Genomic DNA, 20,213 nt, shown 5'->3' on the forward strand with positions numbered 1-20,213 from the left:
CATATTCCTCCAGACATTTCATTTATGCATGTGTATATTTTCTTTTTACATCATGCTACACATACAGTTTTCTAACCCATCTTTTTAAATTTACAATGTACTCAGTGTGTATGTTACAGGCCCTCTAGTATTTTTGACCACCTCATTATTGGAGACGTTACTCCACACCTTCTGCAATTAATCCCACTAGGAAACGTGGCCAGTGTCTTCAGTGCTCTGTTTTCCAGGACTTTGGGAAAACAGGACATCATGGTTACCAGGGCGTGAGTATCCAGGGCCAGAATTCAGTGAACAACTGAAGTTTAAAATCACACTTCTTTGATGAACCAAGAACATTCTGTTATTTTACTGGGCTAATGGCTACCATAGAAACATTTTAACCAGAAATAACTATGATGTTGACAATAAGAATTGTAACAATGATGAGTGTTTTATAACAATAATGATGGATAATCTATAATAATAAAAGGGTAATATGCTAAAAAAAAAAAAAAAAAAAGAACATTCTGGAATGACTTTCCATGTGGAAGTAAACATCCTTTATTTTAGAACAGTTACCTATGTGGCAGGCTAGCTAAAGAAATCAATAGCCATGTATTTCCGGGATCAAGAGGGGAACCTCAATCAAGCCTCCTCAATACCACCAAATAGCCCCCGTGATAGAAAGAAGAAGTGGTGCCATATTTACTTGTGTCTGAGGCTAAACACCCCAATTCCTTTGTTCCCTTATTCTGAGAACACCGGCCCCTCACTTTCACTCCCTCCTCCAGGTGGGGCAGCAGATCCAGGCTGGGTTACTTTGAAGAGCCAAGGTTCACTTTCAAGAAAAACCGGCCCCACCTGACCAGCGATAGGCTGTTGTTTCTAAGACTGCTTTTGAAATTCATCTCTGCCTGGGAGTCTGACAGACCCTACCACAGATGGTGGTAAGACTAAGTGTTGAATGGCGCCAACAGTGGTCATTCGGATCATGATCTATGGGTCGTGTCTGGTGGGCTATGTACCTGGCTGAAGAGAATTCTCATGATACTTGGGGCTCTGCCCCTGCCTCTACACACATACTCAAAATTATTTTTCATACACAAAATTCCCACTTGGAAATTGCCAGAGAACATAAATCCAAATGGATTTTTCCAGAACTCACTACCACCGCCAATCACAAGCTTTGCAAGTGTTGACTTTAATGGAAAACCAGCCTCATCTCACCTCTAGACGGGAATTTCAACCATGAAATATTTTAGGTGATTTGTATGATTTTTTCTCCAAGCTAGTTTTGCAGCCTGAATAAGTAAATGTGTTTTGTAAACTGTAAGGATTAAACAAACTTAAGATATATGGGACAGGTTGAATACCTAGTAGTTGCTAAAATGTGTTCAGTTTATTTCCCATAAAATTTTTATTTGAAAGAAAGTACTTCCAATAAAATCTCAGACAGAGAATTAAACTTTTCAGAATAAAACCAGTTACATAAAGAAAACATCCACCTAAATCAATTTGAGGTCACCGTTGATTATTTCATGCTTCCCATGGCTGAAAACATGACTTAAAGCTTATGTGTGAAAGGTGGTGGCAGGGGTCAGGGTGAGGAGGGACTGTTCCTTTCCCGTCTCCTCCAAGAAGAGCTGATCTGGCCCTAACTGGTTTGGCTCAGTGGATAGAGTGCCCGCCTGTGGACTGAAAGGTCCTAGGTTCGATTCTGGTCAAGGGCATGTACCTTGGTTGTGGGCACATCCCCAGTAGGAGGTGTGCAGGAGGCAGCTGATCAATATGTCTCCCTCAACGATATTTCTAGCTCTCTATCCCTCTCCCTTCCTCTCTGTAAAAAATCAATAAAACATATTTTTTTTTAAAAAGGAAGAGCTGCTCTGTCCCTAGACATAGTGACTGGTTCTGAGGCCCCTTGGGTTCATCCCATTAGCACCCAGCACAGTACCTGCACAGAGCACCCTTTCTTCTGTATTTACAGGTGAGGAAGAGGAGAGGATTCGTAGAAAGGGAGGGCCCGGGTCCTCCATGATCCTCTAGGAGCCCACAACAATCTTTCGGCTGATGGCACCTGGCAAGGTGTAGATGAAGAGGACCAGGAAGATGATGAGGATGATCAGAATGAAAGCGATGATGATGTACTTCTTGTAATTCTTCCAGATGAGGTGGTACAGGCACTTGAAGGGGCTCACAAACCAGGAGAAGGAGGTGTCTGGGCGGCTGAGAGAGAAGCGAGAGAAAATTAGGTAAGGGGGCCACGTTGTCCTCATGTAGGACTCTCTAGACCTCGGGGAGAACTTCAGACTCCACTTCGCCACAAGGAGAAGCCTGACAACAGGAGAAGACGACTGTGTTGCCTTAAAGCAGAAGCAATCTAGCATTTGGGGTAGTAATGATTCCTCATCATTGATAGTTTGGCCTAGAGGAGGGCAGGAGTCTAGTTAGAACACAGACAGAGGCCTGAGTGCCCTCCATCTGACCAACCCTGACCAGCTCAAGCCCCACCTCTTCCATGAAGCCCACCTTGATCACCCCAGCCCATAATGCCCCCCCTCATTTCTAATTCCTACCTTACCTATCACTTCTCACTAGACTCAGCCGCCTTTGAACTTAGCATATTTGTCTTCTACACTCTGATAACTATTTTATGAGTCTGGGTGTTCTCCCTACACAGATTGAAGGCTCCTGGAAGTCAGAGATTATGTCTTATATTTCTTCAGTGTTATTCATAGTAGGTACACACTGTAGGAACTCAATAAATAATTTTGAATTAATCTATAAATAAGTTTCTAACACTATGACATATAAAAGGTAGGTTCAGAGAAGGGACCACTTATTTTGAGACACTTGCAGGCTGGGCAGGGATAGCACAAATACAATTTGAAAGAGTATTTTGTATACATATTTCATATCTGTATATATTTACTTTTTAACACATTGTATGCAGGAAACGTATTTATACGTTTTACGTTGACTGGTAGTAGAGCACGGGACATGTATTAATATGTTTTTTATAGGCTAGCGGTAGAATGCGGGTAACGTATAAATAAGTTTATTTTTATACATTTTATTGCTCTAAAGGGATGCTAACATGCAGATATACGAATTCCAAAGGACAAAATTTGGGTCTCTAACACATACAATCATGAATTATGTATGTACTTCCAGGTATAAAGGTAATCAATCTATTCAAGTGCAAAAATGGCCCGCGCCACCTGTTAGCATGTGATAAAAACTACCCGCAAATAATGTGTTAATTGATATATAACCATGGATTAAATTGAATAGAATAACTCTTCTAGTAATTTTACTTCTGGGAATTTACTTTAAAGTAATCCTATCTAATAATAGACAAACATGGTAATTGACCATACCTCCGCTACACCTCCCATTGGCTAATCAGCGAGATATGCAAATTAACCGCCAACAAACATGGCGGCTAATTTGCATACTGCAGGCAGGGTGGGACAGCATAAGTGCGAGCTGCCATCCAGGCCCCCATGTGCGACCCCAGAAGCCGCCTGCCTGCCGCCCGTTATCAGATCTGATCCCAGGCCGCAGGCGGGCCCCAGAAGCCCCAGAAGCCGCCTGATATGGCAGTAACTCTATCAGTAAGCACTCTGAAAGTCAGTGGCATAAATGCACCAATTAAAAGACAGATTATGAGGGTGAATCAAAAACAAAACCCACTTAAATATAAAGACACATATAGATTAAAAGTAAATGAATTAAGCTGCAGCCTGTTTTTCTCAGTGGATAGAGCATTAGCCCATGGACTGAAGGGTCCCAGGTTCAATTCCAGTCAAGAGCATGTACTTCAGTTGCTGGCTTGATCCCCAGTCCCTATCAGAGCATGTGCAGGAGGCAGCCAATCAATGTGTCTCTCCCTTTCCCTTCACTCTCTAAAATTCAATGGAAAAATATCCTTGGGTGAAGATTAACAAAAACAAAGTAAATGGATTAAGTAACATTAAAGAGATTATAAGAAAAATATATTCCAAATTTTGTTAGTTGTATAATGGTTATGTTTAAATTATTAACACCTAAGAAATTGAGTGAAGGGTACATATAATGTGTTGTAGTATTTTATAGTTTTTTTTACATATATGAGATTATTTCAAATTAATATATTAAAAAATTAAAAAGTAATAAAATATTAATTGAAATGTATCTGAATTGCATGAAAAATCTCCTAATTGCTTCTAGCATAATTTATTAAATTGTGCTAAAATTTACAAGGGTTCAATTAAAAAATATCTTAATTCTAAATGATATAATAGAAAATATATAATAGTGCAGTTATAAGCACTTATCTGAAAATAAAAATTTAAAGAAATGAATTTAAAGAAGGGATTAGCCAAAGAAAATATATGCACAATCCATGGACAAAGACAACAGTATGGTGATGGCCAGAAAGAAGTGGGGGGCAAGAGCTGGGTAGAGGGGGCAAAAGGGGGGAAATAGGGACATCTTATATAATAATAATAAAGGGCTAATATGCAAATTGACTGACCGGTTGCTATGATGCACACTAGCCACCAGGGGGCAGACGCTCAAAGCAGGACCTGCCCCCTGGTGGTCAGTGCACTTCCATATGGGGAGTGCCACTCAGCCAGAAGCTGGCTCATGGCTGGCCAGCGCAGAGGTGGTGGCAGGAGCCTCTCCCACCTCTGCGGCAACACTAAGAATGTCCAACTAATGGTTTAGACCCGATCCCTTGGGGGCCTAAGCCTGATCCCCCGGGGAGTGGGCCTAAGTCGACAGGTGGACATCCCCCAAGGGGTCCTGGAGTGCAAATGGGCACAGGCCGGGCTGAGGGACCTCCCCGAGTGCAAATTTTTGTGCACCGGGCCTCTAGTAATTGATAAAGGGGAAACATTTTCATATTATAATAATGAAAAAAGGTAGATATAAATGAAATATTCAATTATGGGGTGGTAACCAATTCAATTATGGCCATTAAGGAATATTCCATAACCATTAAAAATGCTAATTATGACAACTGTGGAAACAAAGCAGAACTTTTCAGCAAAGCATGCATGAAGCATTAAGACAATTTTGTATGCATGATCAGAGAACGAGTGAAAAAAATTCATGTGACATTCACATAAAAAAAAAAGAGTAAAGAATATTATGAAATTCTCCTAGAAAAGCTTTTGTGGTAGTATTACAGAAACAAGCCTTCTCCATTTGCCTCTGTATTGATGTTAGAATATTTTTCAATAGAAACGAAAAGCTATGTGGATTGGAGGCACCTACTGGCTGCCTCCTGGCTTCTCAGTTTGCCCAGAGGGTCCTCTAGAAATGGCCCATCCTCTGTGACGGGGACTGCAAAGGCTGCTCCCATTTCGGATGCTCCCGCCCACGACCCCACTCACTTGGGCTTGGCCAGGGGCTCTGGCTCCTTCCGCGCTTTCCCGACAGGGTTTTTCTCAGCCTCCTCCGCAGTAACCAGGTGGAACTCGGCCTCCACCTTCCCCTGTACAGACAAAACTAGGTGTCTAGTCACAAAGACCTGCTGGGGCACCCCCAGCCTTCCAGAAAAGTGTTACCATGTGGGAGGTTGCCAGGAAGCATTTTGACTATCCTGCTGCTTTATTTTGAGAAATACTGTTACTTTTTTGGTCCTGGGAGAAGCCATTTTTATGATGGACAATAAAAGCCCTGCAATGATGTTACTGTTGAGTTTTGTGAAAAGAGTCCCACATGTACTAGTACACAGACACACTTATACTGTCACTTGTGCTAATTTGTAATCATTTAATTTCTGAAGAAATATTAATTATAGAAACTTACAATAATTAGAAGGGGGGCTGCTTACTTAAGTGCCGGAACCTTTTGAAATCTGCTGCTGTCTTTCTTCTCTGTCAATGGTTCTCAAGAGGAAATAGGTGGGTGTGTGTCCATATCTGCTGAGTGGCTTTCCCATCATCCTTCACTGTTATTACCGTCCCTACTAATTGTTTCACAATTATCCTTTTACTCTACCACTTGTGATGTAAGTTTCGGATTATCAAAGAACGAGACGACCTCTGCAAAAGGTAATAGTCTTTCTTTCTTGTTTATTCACTTATTTACGACTGGTAGAAAGGCAGCCTGGTGCAGCCACTGTGGAAAACAGTGTGGAGTGTCCTCAAAAAATTAAAAATGGAACTGCCATTTGACCCAGTGACCCCATCTCTGGGAATATATTCTAAGAATCTCGAAACACCAATCAGAAAGAATATATGCACCCCTCTGTTCATAGCAGCAATATTTACAACAGCTAAGATCTGGAAACAGCCCCAGTGTCCATCAGCTGCGGTACATTTACACGGTGGAATACTAAGCAGCTGTAAAAAAAAGAAGGATCTCTTACCCTTTGAGACAGCATGGAGGGACCTGAAGAGTATTATTCTAAGCAAAATAAGCCCGTCAGAGAAAGACAGTATCACATGATCTCTCTTGTATGTGGAATGTAATGAACAAAACAAACTGATGAACAAAATAGGTCCAGAAACATGGAGGCATAGAACAGACTGCAGAATCTCAGAGGGAAGGCAGGGGAGGGTGGGAAGAGATTAACCAAACTAAAAATTTATATGAACATATGCATAGCCCATGGACACAGACAACAGTGCGGCGAAGGGCTGGGGGTGGGACGGGAGCAGGGTTAAGGGGAAAATATCTGTAATACTCTCAGCAACAACAAATTATAGTTGTTACCTGTGACACTATTTCCTGGAAACACATAATGTAATGAGAAGCATATCCTGCCCACACAGAAAACACCCATAGATGTTCTAAGGACCCATACTCCCCCAGGAAAATAAAAATGTAAAGAAAAGCGAGGTGGAGATTATAAAGTGAATTCTTCCCCAGGCAGAGCCACGAGTTAGCATCATGCAACTTGGTGTCACACAGGCAGCAGGGCAAGGTGCTTCCTGGCCTGTTCTGATCAATGCCGCTCCTCATCCCCTCTCTCCACACAGAGCCTTCAGTCATCGGCACTCAACCAAGCAGCACGTGAAGGTCTTAAGCTAATCACAGCCCCCAAGTGTAATTTTTAATCAGAGCTGGGGGGAGGGGAGGACCTTTTGAGAGACTATTAACTTAATGACACCTCTGGATGGAGGGAAAGGTCCTGAAAAGACTAGATTGGTCGTTTCTGCACATGTTATTTATGGCTTCCAGCTTCACCAGGCCTGAGAGTGATGCCGGGGAGGCTGAGAAGAGGCTGTGTTCAGGTCGGACGTGCCTTCTTCAGCACTGGTGCTTGCTCATTCACACACAGCCCTCGCAGGCATGAGAGGAGGCATTGTCGCACCGTCATGGTGGGGACATAGGCTGGCAAAAGCCTTCAGGAAGAGGGTTACACACACACATACATAGATACATACCTGCACAGGTATTTGCATACACATATGTATGTGTCAGTGTGTATGCATTATCTTCAATTGTCATACTCTAGACCAGTGGTTGGCAAACTGCGGCTCGCAAGCCACATGCGGCTCTTTGGCTCCTTGAGTGTGGCTCTTCCACAAAATACCACGTGCAGGCGCGCATGTACAGTGCGACTGAAACTTCGTGGCCCATGTACAGAAGTCGGTATTTTGTGGAAGAGCCAAAGAGCCACATGTGGCTCGCGAGCCACAGTTTGCCGACCACTGCTCTAAACCTAGGATTTCCACTTCTGGATAGCTAAATTAAGGCAATAAATAAAAACTTAGCAAAAGCTATCTGCACAAAGCATAGTCGTTATTCTTTTGGATGTTCGAACTGTCCTGTTTGTCACCAGGAGATGTCCCAGACGCGTCCTGTGTTTTATCTGCCCTAGATCTGGAGTCAGCCATTTCTCCAAAGATGCCTGGTTTCTTTTAGTACAAATTGGCATTTAGAAACCGGGATCCAGGTGCTGGGCGATTTTCACCTTCTCATCATGCTTTGTTCTGCCCTGCATGACCCCTCCACTCCCTCAGAGAGAATTAGATCCCTCCCTCCTCTCTCTTCCTTTGGTGCGATGAACACTTCGAATATTTAGTGCATGACTGCACTGTTGCTATCTCTGTTCCTCTCTCTGGACTCTGAGCTGGTTGAGGGCAGAGGCCAGGCTAACTTCGTTTCTGAATTCATCCATTCATCAATCAATTCATTGATCGAGGACCTATTATGTGCTAAGCTGTGAAGCCAGAACTGAGTCCGGGGTGGCCATGTAGCAAACCCTCAATAGGTACTTAGGAGGATGGAGAAGAATGAGCCTCATTCCCTTCATCCAATTCCACCAATCAGGGGGGTTACACTGAGCACGGAGGGAAGAGGAAAACTCCCAGAAACACAAGAAAACCGGGCAGCTGACACTCACACAGTCAGGCTCAAAGGGCATCCTTGCCTCATATCCACTGGGCCCCTAGAGCAGAGGAAGGGGGAGGGAGAGGAGGAGGGGGAGAGGGAAAGGGGAAAGGGGTGGGGGAGGGGGGAAGAGAAGGGGGAAGGGGAGGGGGAAATAGCTCTCTATCCAGACCTGCTACCAGAAGGGTCCTGATCTGACCTGGACGTGCTTCTGGCACTGGGCACAGGAGCAGAGGGGAGAAGATGCCCCCCGCCAGGAGGAGGGCAGCAGCAGAGAAAATGGCCAGGGATGCACCCCAGACCCGTTCTCCACTTCACTAAGACGAAGCCCCCCTCCTCCCTGGCGGAGGCTGTAGGAAAGGGCGAAGAAACTTTCTTCCCAGTATCTGCGAAAAAAAAAGGTCTGAATGCCTATGCGTGAGCCACACAGGAGCACCAAGGGGCAGTGCAGGGACGGGGTCAATGGCCCTCCCTGCGGCCACTCTCTCGAGGACGTTTCCAAAGGATGGATCACTTTTTAAACGGAGACTCATGTTTGAGGGTGAGAGGATGAGGTATTTATGTAAAATTACATCAGTCAGGACTTGATGCAAAATTTCAAGAAATGTTGGGGTGGCGGGGGGAACTAACACCAGGGGCACAAGTTCAAGCCAAAAGGACAGAAAACCAGCCTGACAGAGATAGCTATTAAATCAGAATGCCGGAATATGGAAGGCTAATGCATTTACAAAGTGTTCAAAATTCTTGCTTCTCAGCAGAACCTTTGCCCTGCAGGGCTCTGTGTCACCCACTGGGAGGCACTTCACTTGAAGTTTGCCAAATTGCTCATTTAAAAGGCTTAATGCTCCCTGCCTCCCCTGCCCCAGCCCTCCTCCTGCAGTTGTCACTTACTGTGAGTTCTTTGCTTTTAGCAAAAGGCCACCAGCCCCGGACGCGCTTTTGCTGGAATATGGAGATCTTGCTCTCCTCACTCGCATTTTCAAACTTGCTGAGATCACAGGCTTTGGCAGACTTGGCTGCCCGGGGGAAACTGTTGAGGTTCATTTCCAGGGAGCCTGTGAGAGATGCCCAAAGCAGTTATGGAAGGGCTTTTAAAATCAGTCACCACTCTTATTCACCCATTCATTCACCCAGTCATTCATTCATTCATTCATCCATCACCCATCATCCACCGACCCACCCATCCATCCCTCACTAGACATTCAATCAGCTCCATATTGGATCACTAGCAGGTATTGGGGATACAAACGTGGCCAAGACATATTTGGTGCCCTGACAGCATTAATAATGTGGTAGCAGGTAGGAGACAGGGCAGAGCTACCCTATGAAACTTTTAGGCCTCAGTTTCAGGTGTCACTGCTGCTGGGCATCTCTGCTCCCTGACTGTAGTCTGAAGTACGTGCCTGTCTCTGGGCCTTCCCCTGCCTTGGCATAGATCAGTCTGTGAGAACCCCCTTTTCCCACCCCACCTCCCTCTTTGAGTCCACTAAACCCCTCCAGGTCAGGGACTAAGTCTTACTGTCTTTGTGGTTACTCTCCAAGACCTTAGTGGACTCTCAACAAGATATTTTCAATGAATGAATATAGGCAGACTAAGATCATGTGCACTAGAGCCATGACAGCACTTTATATCTCTCTAATAACCTTTCCCTTGTACAAAACTAATATTTGTTAATTGTGAATATTTAGAATATGCACATAAGCAAAACAAAAAAACAAAAAGAAAAAATTTCCATCATTCTCTATGGATTAGTCCTTATCCTTTTGTCATCTTTCTCCTTGACTATCTCTATCACTTTTTCATACACATATAAACATGTTTTATATACACATATATTTTACAGAAAGGGGACTTTTCCTACATTTTTTTTTCACTCAATGCATCCTGCACATCTATTCAACTCATTAAATATTTTGCTATGTTTAATGGCTGCAGGGTTATCACTTATTGAGTGCTTACTATGTATGAGGCACTATGCTTAGTTTTTAAATTATAGTAACACATATACAGCTCCCAACACCCTCTGAGATATGCAATATTACTACCCCGTTTTTACAACTGAGCCAAACTGAGACACAGCGTGAACCACAAATTAGCTCAAAATTTAACCGCTCCTTCATGGTAGAGCAAAGATCAACTGAAATCTGTTTGAATATGTATCTTCTACCATATGGAAGCTCCATAACTTATTCAGCCAATCCCCTATGAAGGGCTATTTGGCGTGCTTCCAGTTTTTTACTATCATAAGTAGCACTGACATTATTACCCTTGCAGTGAAATCACAGCAAGCTCCCCCAAGCCCGGGACACAACCCTTAACATGCACACGAGCTGATGAAGCCACTGGCTCACCCAGAAAGTCATCGGAGGACAGCCTTTCAAAATCCCAGACCTGGAGCACCAGCACAGCTGGCGTCTTACACTCCATCTTCTCCAAGGAAAAGATGTTCTCCCTCTTGGTGATGACCATTTGCTTCTCAGCTGGGAGATACTGAAACGGAAACAGGAAGCGCCAGTTGAAGTTCCCCTCGCCGGTCAGGGAGTTGTAATGCACGTCTGTCTCCTGCTTGTCGTCTTCCAAACCCTTTATCCACCTGAATAAAGGCAGAACAAGAATTAAACACACATTCTTCAGGCACCAGTACAATTGAGAGTGATTTCACTAGTTTCGATGTGGTCAGAGATCATAGTTTTAAGATTATGATATCATTAGATTTAGATGGAAGTTTCATTGATTCTAAAAGAGGTTAAAGGGCCTGAAACAGAGACAGACCCTCATTCTAAGCCATGTTGGGGAAGCATTCAGTTGTTCATGCGCAGACCGGAAGTCCCATGCAATGAAGAAGGAAAATGCAGGAGATGTGAAAGTAGAACCAGTTTCCTTTTATCCTGGGAGCCCTCTTTGTCAGGGGTGCCTCCTCTGCACCTGGTGTTATGACAAGACTGCCTACTACATCAAGGCCTCTAAACCTGGCCTAATTTAGACCTGTGATTGCAGGGCTGTAACTGGCCACCTTCTCTCTGGTTGTGGGTCTCAAAAACCCAGCAGGCCTGCATCAGTGTGGCCTGGAGGGTACCAGGGCTGCCTGCACCTACCTGGGCTCCAATCCTGGCTCTAGCACTTACTAACTGTACAGCCGTAGACAAGTTATCTAACCTCTTTGTGTCTCGGTTTGCATCTGGAAAATGGAAGCAGTGACAGCACCTAGTTCATAGAGTTGTTCTGAGAATTATCCTATACTAGAGGCCCAGTGCACAAAATTCGTGCACCGGTAGGGTCCCTAGTGGCTGCCGGCCACCGGCCGGGGCCTTCCTTCATTCTGCGCCGCCCCCTGGTGGTCAGTGCACATCATAGTGAGTGATCGAACTCCCAGTCAGTCAAACTCCTGAGGGGACGCTTTGCATATTAGGCTTTTATATATATATAGATAGTAATGCCTAATATGCTAAGTGTCCGACAGTTCGACCAGTCACTATGACGTGCACTGACCACCAAGGGGCAGACACTCAAACTGGTAGGTTAGCTTGCTGCTGGGGTCCGGCTGATCGGGACTGGGTGAGACAGGCCGGACACGCCCTGGAGCCCTCCACGGTTCCTCCCCTGGAGCCCTCCACGGTTCCTCCCCTGGCCACAGTCAAGCACCGGTGGAGTCCCTCAGCTTGGCCTGAACCCTCTCACAATCTGGGACCCCTTGGGGGATGTCGGAGAGCTGGTTTCAACCAGATCCCCGCAGGCCAAGGGACCCCACGGGTGCACGAATCCGTGCACAAGGCCTGTAGTATGAGATAATATGGTAAGTGCTTTTGTACCCCATATTATCTATACAGAAAAACCTCAAAATAACGGACTGATTCAGGTGAGGGGTTGTCTGTTAAAGCTGAAGGTCCGTTATATTAATAAAATGGGTTTTTCGAATGTATATGTTAAAAAAATCGACCAATTGTTTACCTGTTTTTACTTATGTAGACATGTTTGTGTAATTAAAATTAAGTCTGTATGGATTAAAGTTTAATCTCACAGAAAAGTTTTCTATATGTATTACTGTAATTTTAAATTTATACTGAATAGGTCTAGTCCTATATAATAAAAGCCTAATAGCATTCACCAATCACAGTAAGTAAGCAAGGGCACACGACTGGGGTATGGGGTTGGGGGGTTGGGGTAAAAGGGACAAGATTTAAGGACATAGTAGAAATGGGGGCATCAATGAGACAGAAGGCTTCCTGGTTGGGGAAGACAAAGAGATATCCAGATGAGGCTGAGATGAGTTTTTTTTCAGGGAGATACATGTTTATGTCACTTTTGCTTTTGATTCTTTACTCCCTTATCTCTCTCCCTGGCTAGAGGCTAAAAGGAAGCCTTACAAAGGCACTTGTGTCATAGCCCAAGTGTGCGAGAGACATAAAATCCTCACTCCCCGAGTCCTAGGTTGGTATCTTTTTTATCAGTAGAACTAGCAAACAGGAAGTTTTAAGTTTTACCATTTGTATTAGTCTTACAATCTTATCACTTACTCTTCCATCAATAGTATCACATCTTTCTATTTCCTTCAGACATAAATGTATTTTAAATGTTAACCCTTTTTGGTCCAACCTGGAGGCTGACTCCACAGACCAGGCGCTAGGAGCAGGTCCAAAGTCGAGCTGAGGTCTAGTGAGACAGATAACTTCAACATTCAATCCCGTCAATTAATTTGGACCAGACTGTTTGAATTCCAAAAATAAAATTGGACCACAAAGGGTTAATAGAAAAGCCTATATATACAATATTTAACTTAAAGAGATGCTTATATAAGATTTCCTCACAAAAATATTTTCATGAGATACAAATTCTTAGCAAAGTGACCAAATAAGACAAATACTTGACAAAGCAAGTGCCCTTATCTAACAAGGTGAGTAAGATGAACGCCTTTTGTGGGATGTGGGTGGATTAGCTTCCTTGAGGCATAGATTTGCTTAGAGGGAAGAATAAGAAGGATGGAGTTTGTTAATGACCTTACCCTTTAACATAAATATCACTTGATTTTTGTCCTGTGAAGATATTCTCATCCTCTAAAATGACATCTTCAGTGTTCCAGATGGTTACTCTCAATTCATATCTGGAATAAGGGAAGGCAGCATTAGGTTGAAAACTATGAAAATTAGTGGGTGTCTATGGGATTCTGTTATTGCTTTGAGTCTGTAAGTTTCCTCAACTTTACCAAGTTCAAAAATATCAACATTTAAGGTCTTGGCTCTGTCAAAACCAAGCGTCCCAGCTGGAATCACCAAGGACATGAATTTCTCTGAGAAGACCCTCCTTCCATGAACCAATACTTTTCAGAATGTTGAAGCTCAGTAATAGCCCCTACCACAGAACAGGGACCACCACTCCAATCTCTACACCCCCTGCTGTTACTGGCCCGGTAGAAAGTGAAATGTAATTATCAGGTGCCGACTGATCAACGTAACACATGAGACACCAGCTCAAATGTCATGATCATTCAGTCTGCTACAATGGTCTCTCCCCCGAAGGTGGGGCTGCAGTTGACTTACCCTTTGGGTTGCCTTGGTGAAATGTCAACAGGAGGTCCAGGCTGAGGCATATCTTTGGGAAACATGTCCACCCACATCTGCAGGCGGCCCTTATTAAGAAAAGACCTCCTTTAGCTTTGGGGGGCGGGGGTACCACATGAGCAATTGATCATTCACAGATTTAATAGATCTCTTTACAAGAAATGGATATTAAATACAGCTTAGTCACTTTATACATGTTTAGACTATTTGTTGACAAAGATAGAACTGACATTATTAAAAAATAATTTTTTAATTAATTTCAGAGAGGAAGGGAGAGAGAGAGAAAGGTAGAAACATCAATGATAAGAAAGAATCATTGAACGGCTGCCTCCTGCACGCTCCCCATTGGGGATCGAGCCTACAACCCAGGCATGTGCCCTGACTGGGAATTGAACCCTGGTCTTCTAGTTCATGGGTCAATGCTCAAACACTGAGCACCAGTTGAGCTCATATAATAGTGACCTCTTCCACTCTCAAAATGGCCACAGTTTGGATAAACAATTCTATGATCATCTCAATTATGTGAGATCATTTATGTAAGGGACCTAGTACATAGAAGGCTCTTAATTACATTTATCTTCTCTTCCCTTCTAAGCCCTAACCTGGATTTCTAGTTATTTTTTTCCCATCCAGTTTCTTCTTACTAGTTCTTCAAGGTAAGCCACCATCTATTGCTTCTCTGGGAAAACTAGTGGGCTATGCGCCTACTGATAGAACTTTCAGCAAGAGGCCTAAACATATCCAATCTGTTTTGAAGTTTCTCAAATGTCAGAATTCTTCCAAAAGAGTTTGGCAGCTCATTCATAAAAAGGAAAAAGCACCGAGTCCAACACTGACTCCAGGGCAGAGTTTCTCAACCTTGACATTACTGACATTTTGGGCTGAATGATTGGTTCTTTGTTGTGAGAAGTTGTCCTGTGCAGTGTAGGATGTTTAATAGAATCCTGTCCTCTGCCCCCTAGATGTCAGTAGCATCTCCACTCCCTTGGGGGAACCAAAAATATTTCCAGACATTGCTAAATGTCCTAGGGCAGGGCAGTGTGTGTGTCACAATGGTCCCTCTTTGAGAACCATTATTCTAGGGCACACAAGATTAACTTTTAGGGGAAAGTCACATACACTTGTATGGGGGCCAGATCTGTCTTGGCCACTACCTGCTCCATCCCTGGCTTATCCTTGTGGTACAGCGGACGGGTTTCTATGTGCTCAGGAACCAGCCTACACCCAACCTCTGGGATATCATTCCAAGAGTGTAAAACTTTGAGGGCCAAGTGCTCGTAAGACTCCACCGTCTCATCTGCGTGGAAGAAAAAAAAACAAAGAGATTTGTCAGCTGTGTGTTCCTATATGGGGACAGCGATGGGCTGTCAGATGCATTTTAAACACACTTAAAGTTTTTTTTAAAAAAAATATATTGAGACACAAGAAAAGCCAGCAAAAGAGAAAAGGAACAACGAGAGAATGGAAAGAGGTGGGGGTAGTGAGGTAGGAAGGGGAAGGATATTGGAAGTGTAGAGAATGAGACATGAGGTGGTTTGGTAAGCAGACCCAGAGAACAGTCAGGGGTCTTGGAATATAGGTCTCCTTGAATCAGATTTCTGCAGAGTCTATAAATCACTAGCAGGGCTTCAAGGTTCTGGAGAGGATATGTTTCTTGGAGATACAAAGCTGTTTGCTAACACCACAGTGTGAGAGGGCCCGGGGCTCAGCATGACCCGAACAAGGTGGGGAAATGGGCACAATCTATGTTCATGGACGTTCTCTGTGTTTCCTCGTTATTGCTTGGGATTTCCCTCCTACCATCTCCAGCTCGGAGAAAAGGTTCTTTGATCCATCATTTACCAAAGAAGGTAACTCATGATAACAACTACTGGCAGAAACATTATTTGCAAACATTATATGGCAACAACGGTTGAAAGGATCAAAACTTCTTGACAAAGACTGGAATGGCTACAGTTGACATAGGAAATTGAGCTTTTTTTTTTTTTCCATAAAAGTGGGGGGCACAGTTTTCCTTCGAGGCTGGCGATCGGCAGAGCTCCCACCTAGACCTCGCTGCAGCCGCCCTGCCCCGCGCCTCCGGAGACCGGGACGGGACCATGATGTGGACTCGCTGGCTCGCGCTCGCGCTCGCGCTGGTGGCGGTCGCCTGGGTCCGCGCCGAGCAGATCCAAGCAACAGCAACCTCCTGAGCACCTCATCCTCTGCTGAGGAACAGCAGCTGTACGTGAAACCTCGCCCCACCAGCCGGAAGAGCCACCACAGCTGTGAACAGCACCCACCAGAGGAGCTGCTGCCAACTGAAGAGCAGCTGCTACCACAACCGCCCGAAGAGCAACCACAGACCAAGGAGTCACTGCCACCAAGGGAGCAACCACTGAACAACTCAACGTCTAGATATGTCAGTGAGATCAAACATGGGTAGACAAAGAAACCCCCAAAGGAAAGAGAAGGAGGACTCTCCAGAAAAGCAGCTAAGTAATACAGAGGCATGCAACATGACAGATAAAGAATTCAGAATAAGGATCCTAGAGTGCATAAACCGGATGGAGGAAAAAATCGACAACCTCTGCAAGAAGCAAGAAGAAACAGATGAAAAAATCGATAACATATGGAAGAAGCTAGAAGAAACAGATGAAAAAATCGATAACATATGGAAGAAGCTAGAAGAAACAGATGAAAAAATCAACAACCTAAGTAAGACCCAAGAAGAAATGAAGAGTGATATAGCTGCAATGAAAAACTCCATTGAAAGTATCAACAGTAGACTAGGAGAAGCGGAGGACCGAATAAGTGAATTAGAAGACAAGGAAGCAAAACACACCCAAAATGTACTGCAATTGGAGAAAAAAATTAAAAGACAGGAGGAGAGCCTAAGGGAGCTTTGGGACAACATGAAACGAAACAACATACGAATAATAGGAGTACCAGAACAACAGAAGGATGAACAAGGATTAGAAAACCTACTCGAAGAAATAATATCAGAAAACTTTCCTGAGGTGGGGAAGAAAAAAGTCACACAAGCCCAGAGAGTCCCAAACAAGGTGAACCCGAAAAGACCCACACCAAGACACATCATAATCACCATGGCAAATGTTCAGGACAAAGAGAGAATCTTACAGGCTGCAAGAGAGAGACGGAAAGTTACATACAAGGGATCTCCCATTAGATTGTCAAATGACTTCTCAACAGAAACACATCAGGCCAGAAAAGAATGGACTGAAATTTACAAAGTGATGCAAAGCAAAGGACTGAATCCAAGAATACTCTATCCAGCAAGGCTATCATTCAAACTTGAAGGGGAAATAAGAAGCTTCACAGACAAAAAAAGACTAAGGGAGTTTGTCACCACCAAGCCAGCAATGCAAGGAATGCTAAAGGGACTGGTATAAAAAGAAGAAATAAAAAGCTCAGAAAGAAAACAGCCACACACACACACAAAAAGAAATGGCTACAAACAAGTACCTTTCAATAATAACTTTAAACGTAAACGGACTAAATGCTCCAACCAAAAGACATCGAGTGGCTGAATGGATAAAAAAACATGACCCATACATCTGCTGTCTACAAGAAACCCACCTCATTAGAAGGGACTCACACAGACTGAAAGTGAAAGGATGGAAAAATATCTTTCAGGCAAATGGAAAGGAAAAGAAAGCTGGGGTAGCAATACTTATATCGGACAAAATAGACCTCAAAGTGAAGGCCTTAACAAGAGATAAGGAAGGCCACTTCATAATACTAAAGGGATCAATACAACAAGAAGATATAACCCTGGTAAACATATATGCACCCAATGTAGGAGCACCCAAATTCATAAAAAAACTCCTGGAAAATATCAAAGGAGAGATCGACAACAATACAATCATAGTAGGGGACTTTAATACACCATTGACAGCACTGGATAAGTACTATAGACAAACAATCAGCAAAGATACAGCAATCCTAAATGACTCACTAGATCAGATGGACTTAATAGACATCTTCAGAACACTTCACCCCAAAGCCAGAGAATATACGTTCTTCTCAGGTGCTCATGGGACATATTCAAAAATAGACCACATATTGGGTCACAAGCAAAGTATCCCCAAATTCAAGAAGATTGAAATCATAAAAAGCGTCTTCGCAGACCACGATGGCATAATATTAGAAATAAACTACAATAAAAACAACCCAAAATACTCAAACACCTGGAAGCTGAATAGCATGCTATTAAATATCGATTGGGTTACCAATGAGATCAAAGAAGAAATTAAAAACATCCTGGAAACTAATGACAATGAAAACACAACAATCCAAAACCTATGGGACACATTGAAAGCAGTCCTGAGAGGGAAGTTTATAGCTCTACAGGCCTATCTCAAAAAACAAGAAAAAATGGTAGTAAATCATCTAACTCTACAACTCAAAGAATTAGAAAGAGAGCAACAAGAAAACCCCAGAGTGAGCAGAAGGAAGGAGATAATAAAGATTAGAGCAGAAATAAATGACATAGAGACCAAAAAAACAATACAGAAAATCAATGAAACCAAGAGCTGGTTCTTTGAAAGGATAAACAAGATTGATAAACCTCTAGCCAGACTCACCAAGAAGCAGAGAGAGAGGACCCAAATAAATAAAATCAGAAACGATAGAGGCGAAATAACAACAGACCCCACAGAAATACAAATGATTGTTAAAAAATACTATGGACAGCTTTACTCCAACAAACTAGACAACCTGGAGGAAATGGACAAATTCCTAGAAAAATACAGCATTCCAAAACTCAATCAGGAAGAATCTAAAAATCTCAACAGGCCAATAACTATGGAAGAAATTGAAGCAGTCATCAAAAAGCTTCCATCAAACAAAAGCCCAGGACCAGACGGCTTCACAGGGGAGTTTTACCAAACATTCAAGGAAGAACTAAAACCTATCCTCCTCAGACTACTACAAAAAATTCAAGAGGAAGGAACACTTCCAAGCTCATTCTATGAAGCCAGCATCACCCTAATACCAAAACCAGGTAAAGACAACACAATGAAAGAGAATTACAGGCCAATATCCCTCATGAACATAGATGCCAAAATCCTCAACAAAATCTTAGCAAATCGGATCCAGCAGTACATCAGAAAGATCATACACCATGACCAAGTAGGATTTATCCCAGGGATGCAAGGATGGTACAATATCCGCAAATCAATAAACGTGATACATCACATAAACAAATTGAAAGAAAAAAACCACATGGTCATATCAATTGATGCAGAAAAAGCATTTGACAAAATTCAACACCCATTTTTGATAAAAACTCTCAGCAAGGTGGGAGTAGAAGGATCATACCTCAACATAATAAAAGCCATATATGACAGGCCCACAGCCAACATCATACTCAATGGACAAAAACTAACACCATTTCCCCTAAGAACGGGAACAAGACAGGGATGCCCCCTCTCACCACTCCTGTTCAACATAGTACTGGAAGTGTTAGCCATTGCAATTCGGCAAGAAGAAGAAATAAAAGGCATCCAAATTGGAAAAGAGGAAGTAAAACTGTCCTTATTTGCAGACGACATGATATTATACATACAAAACCCTAGAGATTCCATCAAAAAGCTACTAGACTTAATACATGAATTTGGCAATGTAGCAGGATACAAAATTAACCCCAAGAAATCTGAGGCATTTCTATACACCAATAGTGAACTTTCAGAAAGAGAGATTATAAAAACAATCCCGTTTACCATTGCACCGAAAAAACTAAGCTACCTAGGAATAAACTTAACTAAAGAGGTAAAAGACCTCTACTCAGAAAACTACAGGACGTTGAAAAAAGACATAGAGGAAGACATAAACAGATGGAAGAACATACCGTGTTCATGGATTGGTAGAATCAACATCATCAAAATGTCCATACTACCCAAAACAATCTATAAATTCAACGCACTTCCCATTAAAGTACCAACAGCATACTTCAGAGATCTAGAACGAACTTTCCAAAAATTCATCTGGAATAAAAAAAGACCCCGAATAGCTGCAGCAATCCTGAAAAAGAACAAAGTAGGTGGGATCTCAATACCAGATATCAAGTTGTATTACAAAGCCACTGTTCTCAAAACTGCCTGGTACTGGCACAAGAATAGGCATATAGATCAATGGAATAGAATAGAGAGCCCAGAAATCGGCCCGAACCAATATGCTCAATTAATATTTGACAAAGGAGGCAAGAACATACAATGGAGCCAAGATAGTCTCTTCAATAAATGGTGTTGGGAAAATTGGACAGATATATGCAAGAAAATGAAACTAGACCACCAACTTACACCATACACAAAAATAAACTCAAAATGGATAAAGGACTTAAA

The 20,213-nt window shown here is 42.9% G+C and overlaps 1 protein-coding gene across 2 annotated transcripts in view; it reads right to left on the reverse strand.

The window, feature by feature from the left end:
• Positions 1–499: 499 nt before the first annotated feature.
• The window catches only part of FER1L6 (fer-1 like family member 6), a 129,946-nt gene continuing 110,232 nt past the window's right edge, over positions 500–20,213 (reverse strand). For both annotated transcript variants that reach the window (XM_059672789.1, XM_059672788.1), the window contains 7 exons: positions 15,024–15,166; positions 13,849–13,937; positions 13,314–13,412; positions 10,666–10,907; positions 9,205–9,368; positions 5,364–5,464; positions 500–2,205 (listed from right to left, as the gene is read on the reverse strand). In XM_059672789.1, the coding sequence (XP_059528772.1) occupies positions 2,022–2,205; positions 5,364–5,464; positions 9,205–9,368; positions 10,666–10,907; positions 13,314–13,412; positions 13,849–13,937; positions 15,024–15,166 (1,022 nt within the window). In that variant the 3' untranslated portion in view covers positions 500–2,021. The remainder of the gene's footprint in view (positions 2,206–5,363; positions 5,465–9,204; positions 9,369–10,665; positions 10,908–13,313; positions 13,413–13,848; positions 13,938–15,023; positions 15,167–20,213) is intronic.

Source organism: Myotis daubentonii, chromosome 17 (genome assembly GCF_963259705.1).
Source record: "Myotis daubentonii chromosome 17, mMyoDau2.1, whole genome shotgun sequence".
Lineage (NCBI taxonomy): Eukaryota > Metazoa > Chordata > Mammalia > Chiroptera > Vespertilionidae > Myotis > Myotis daubentonii.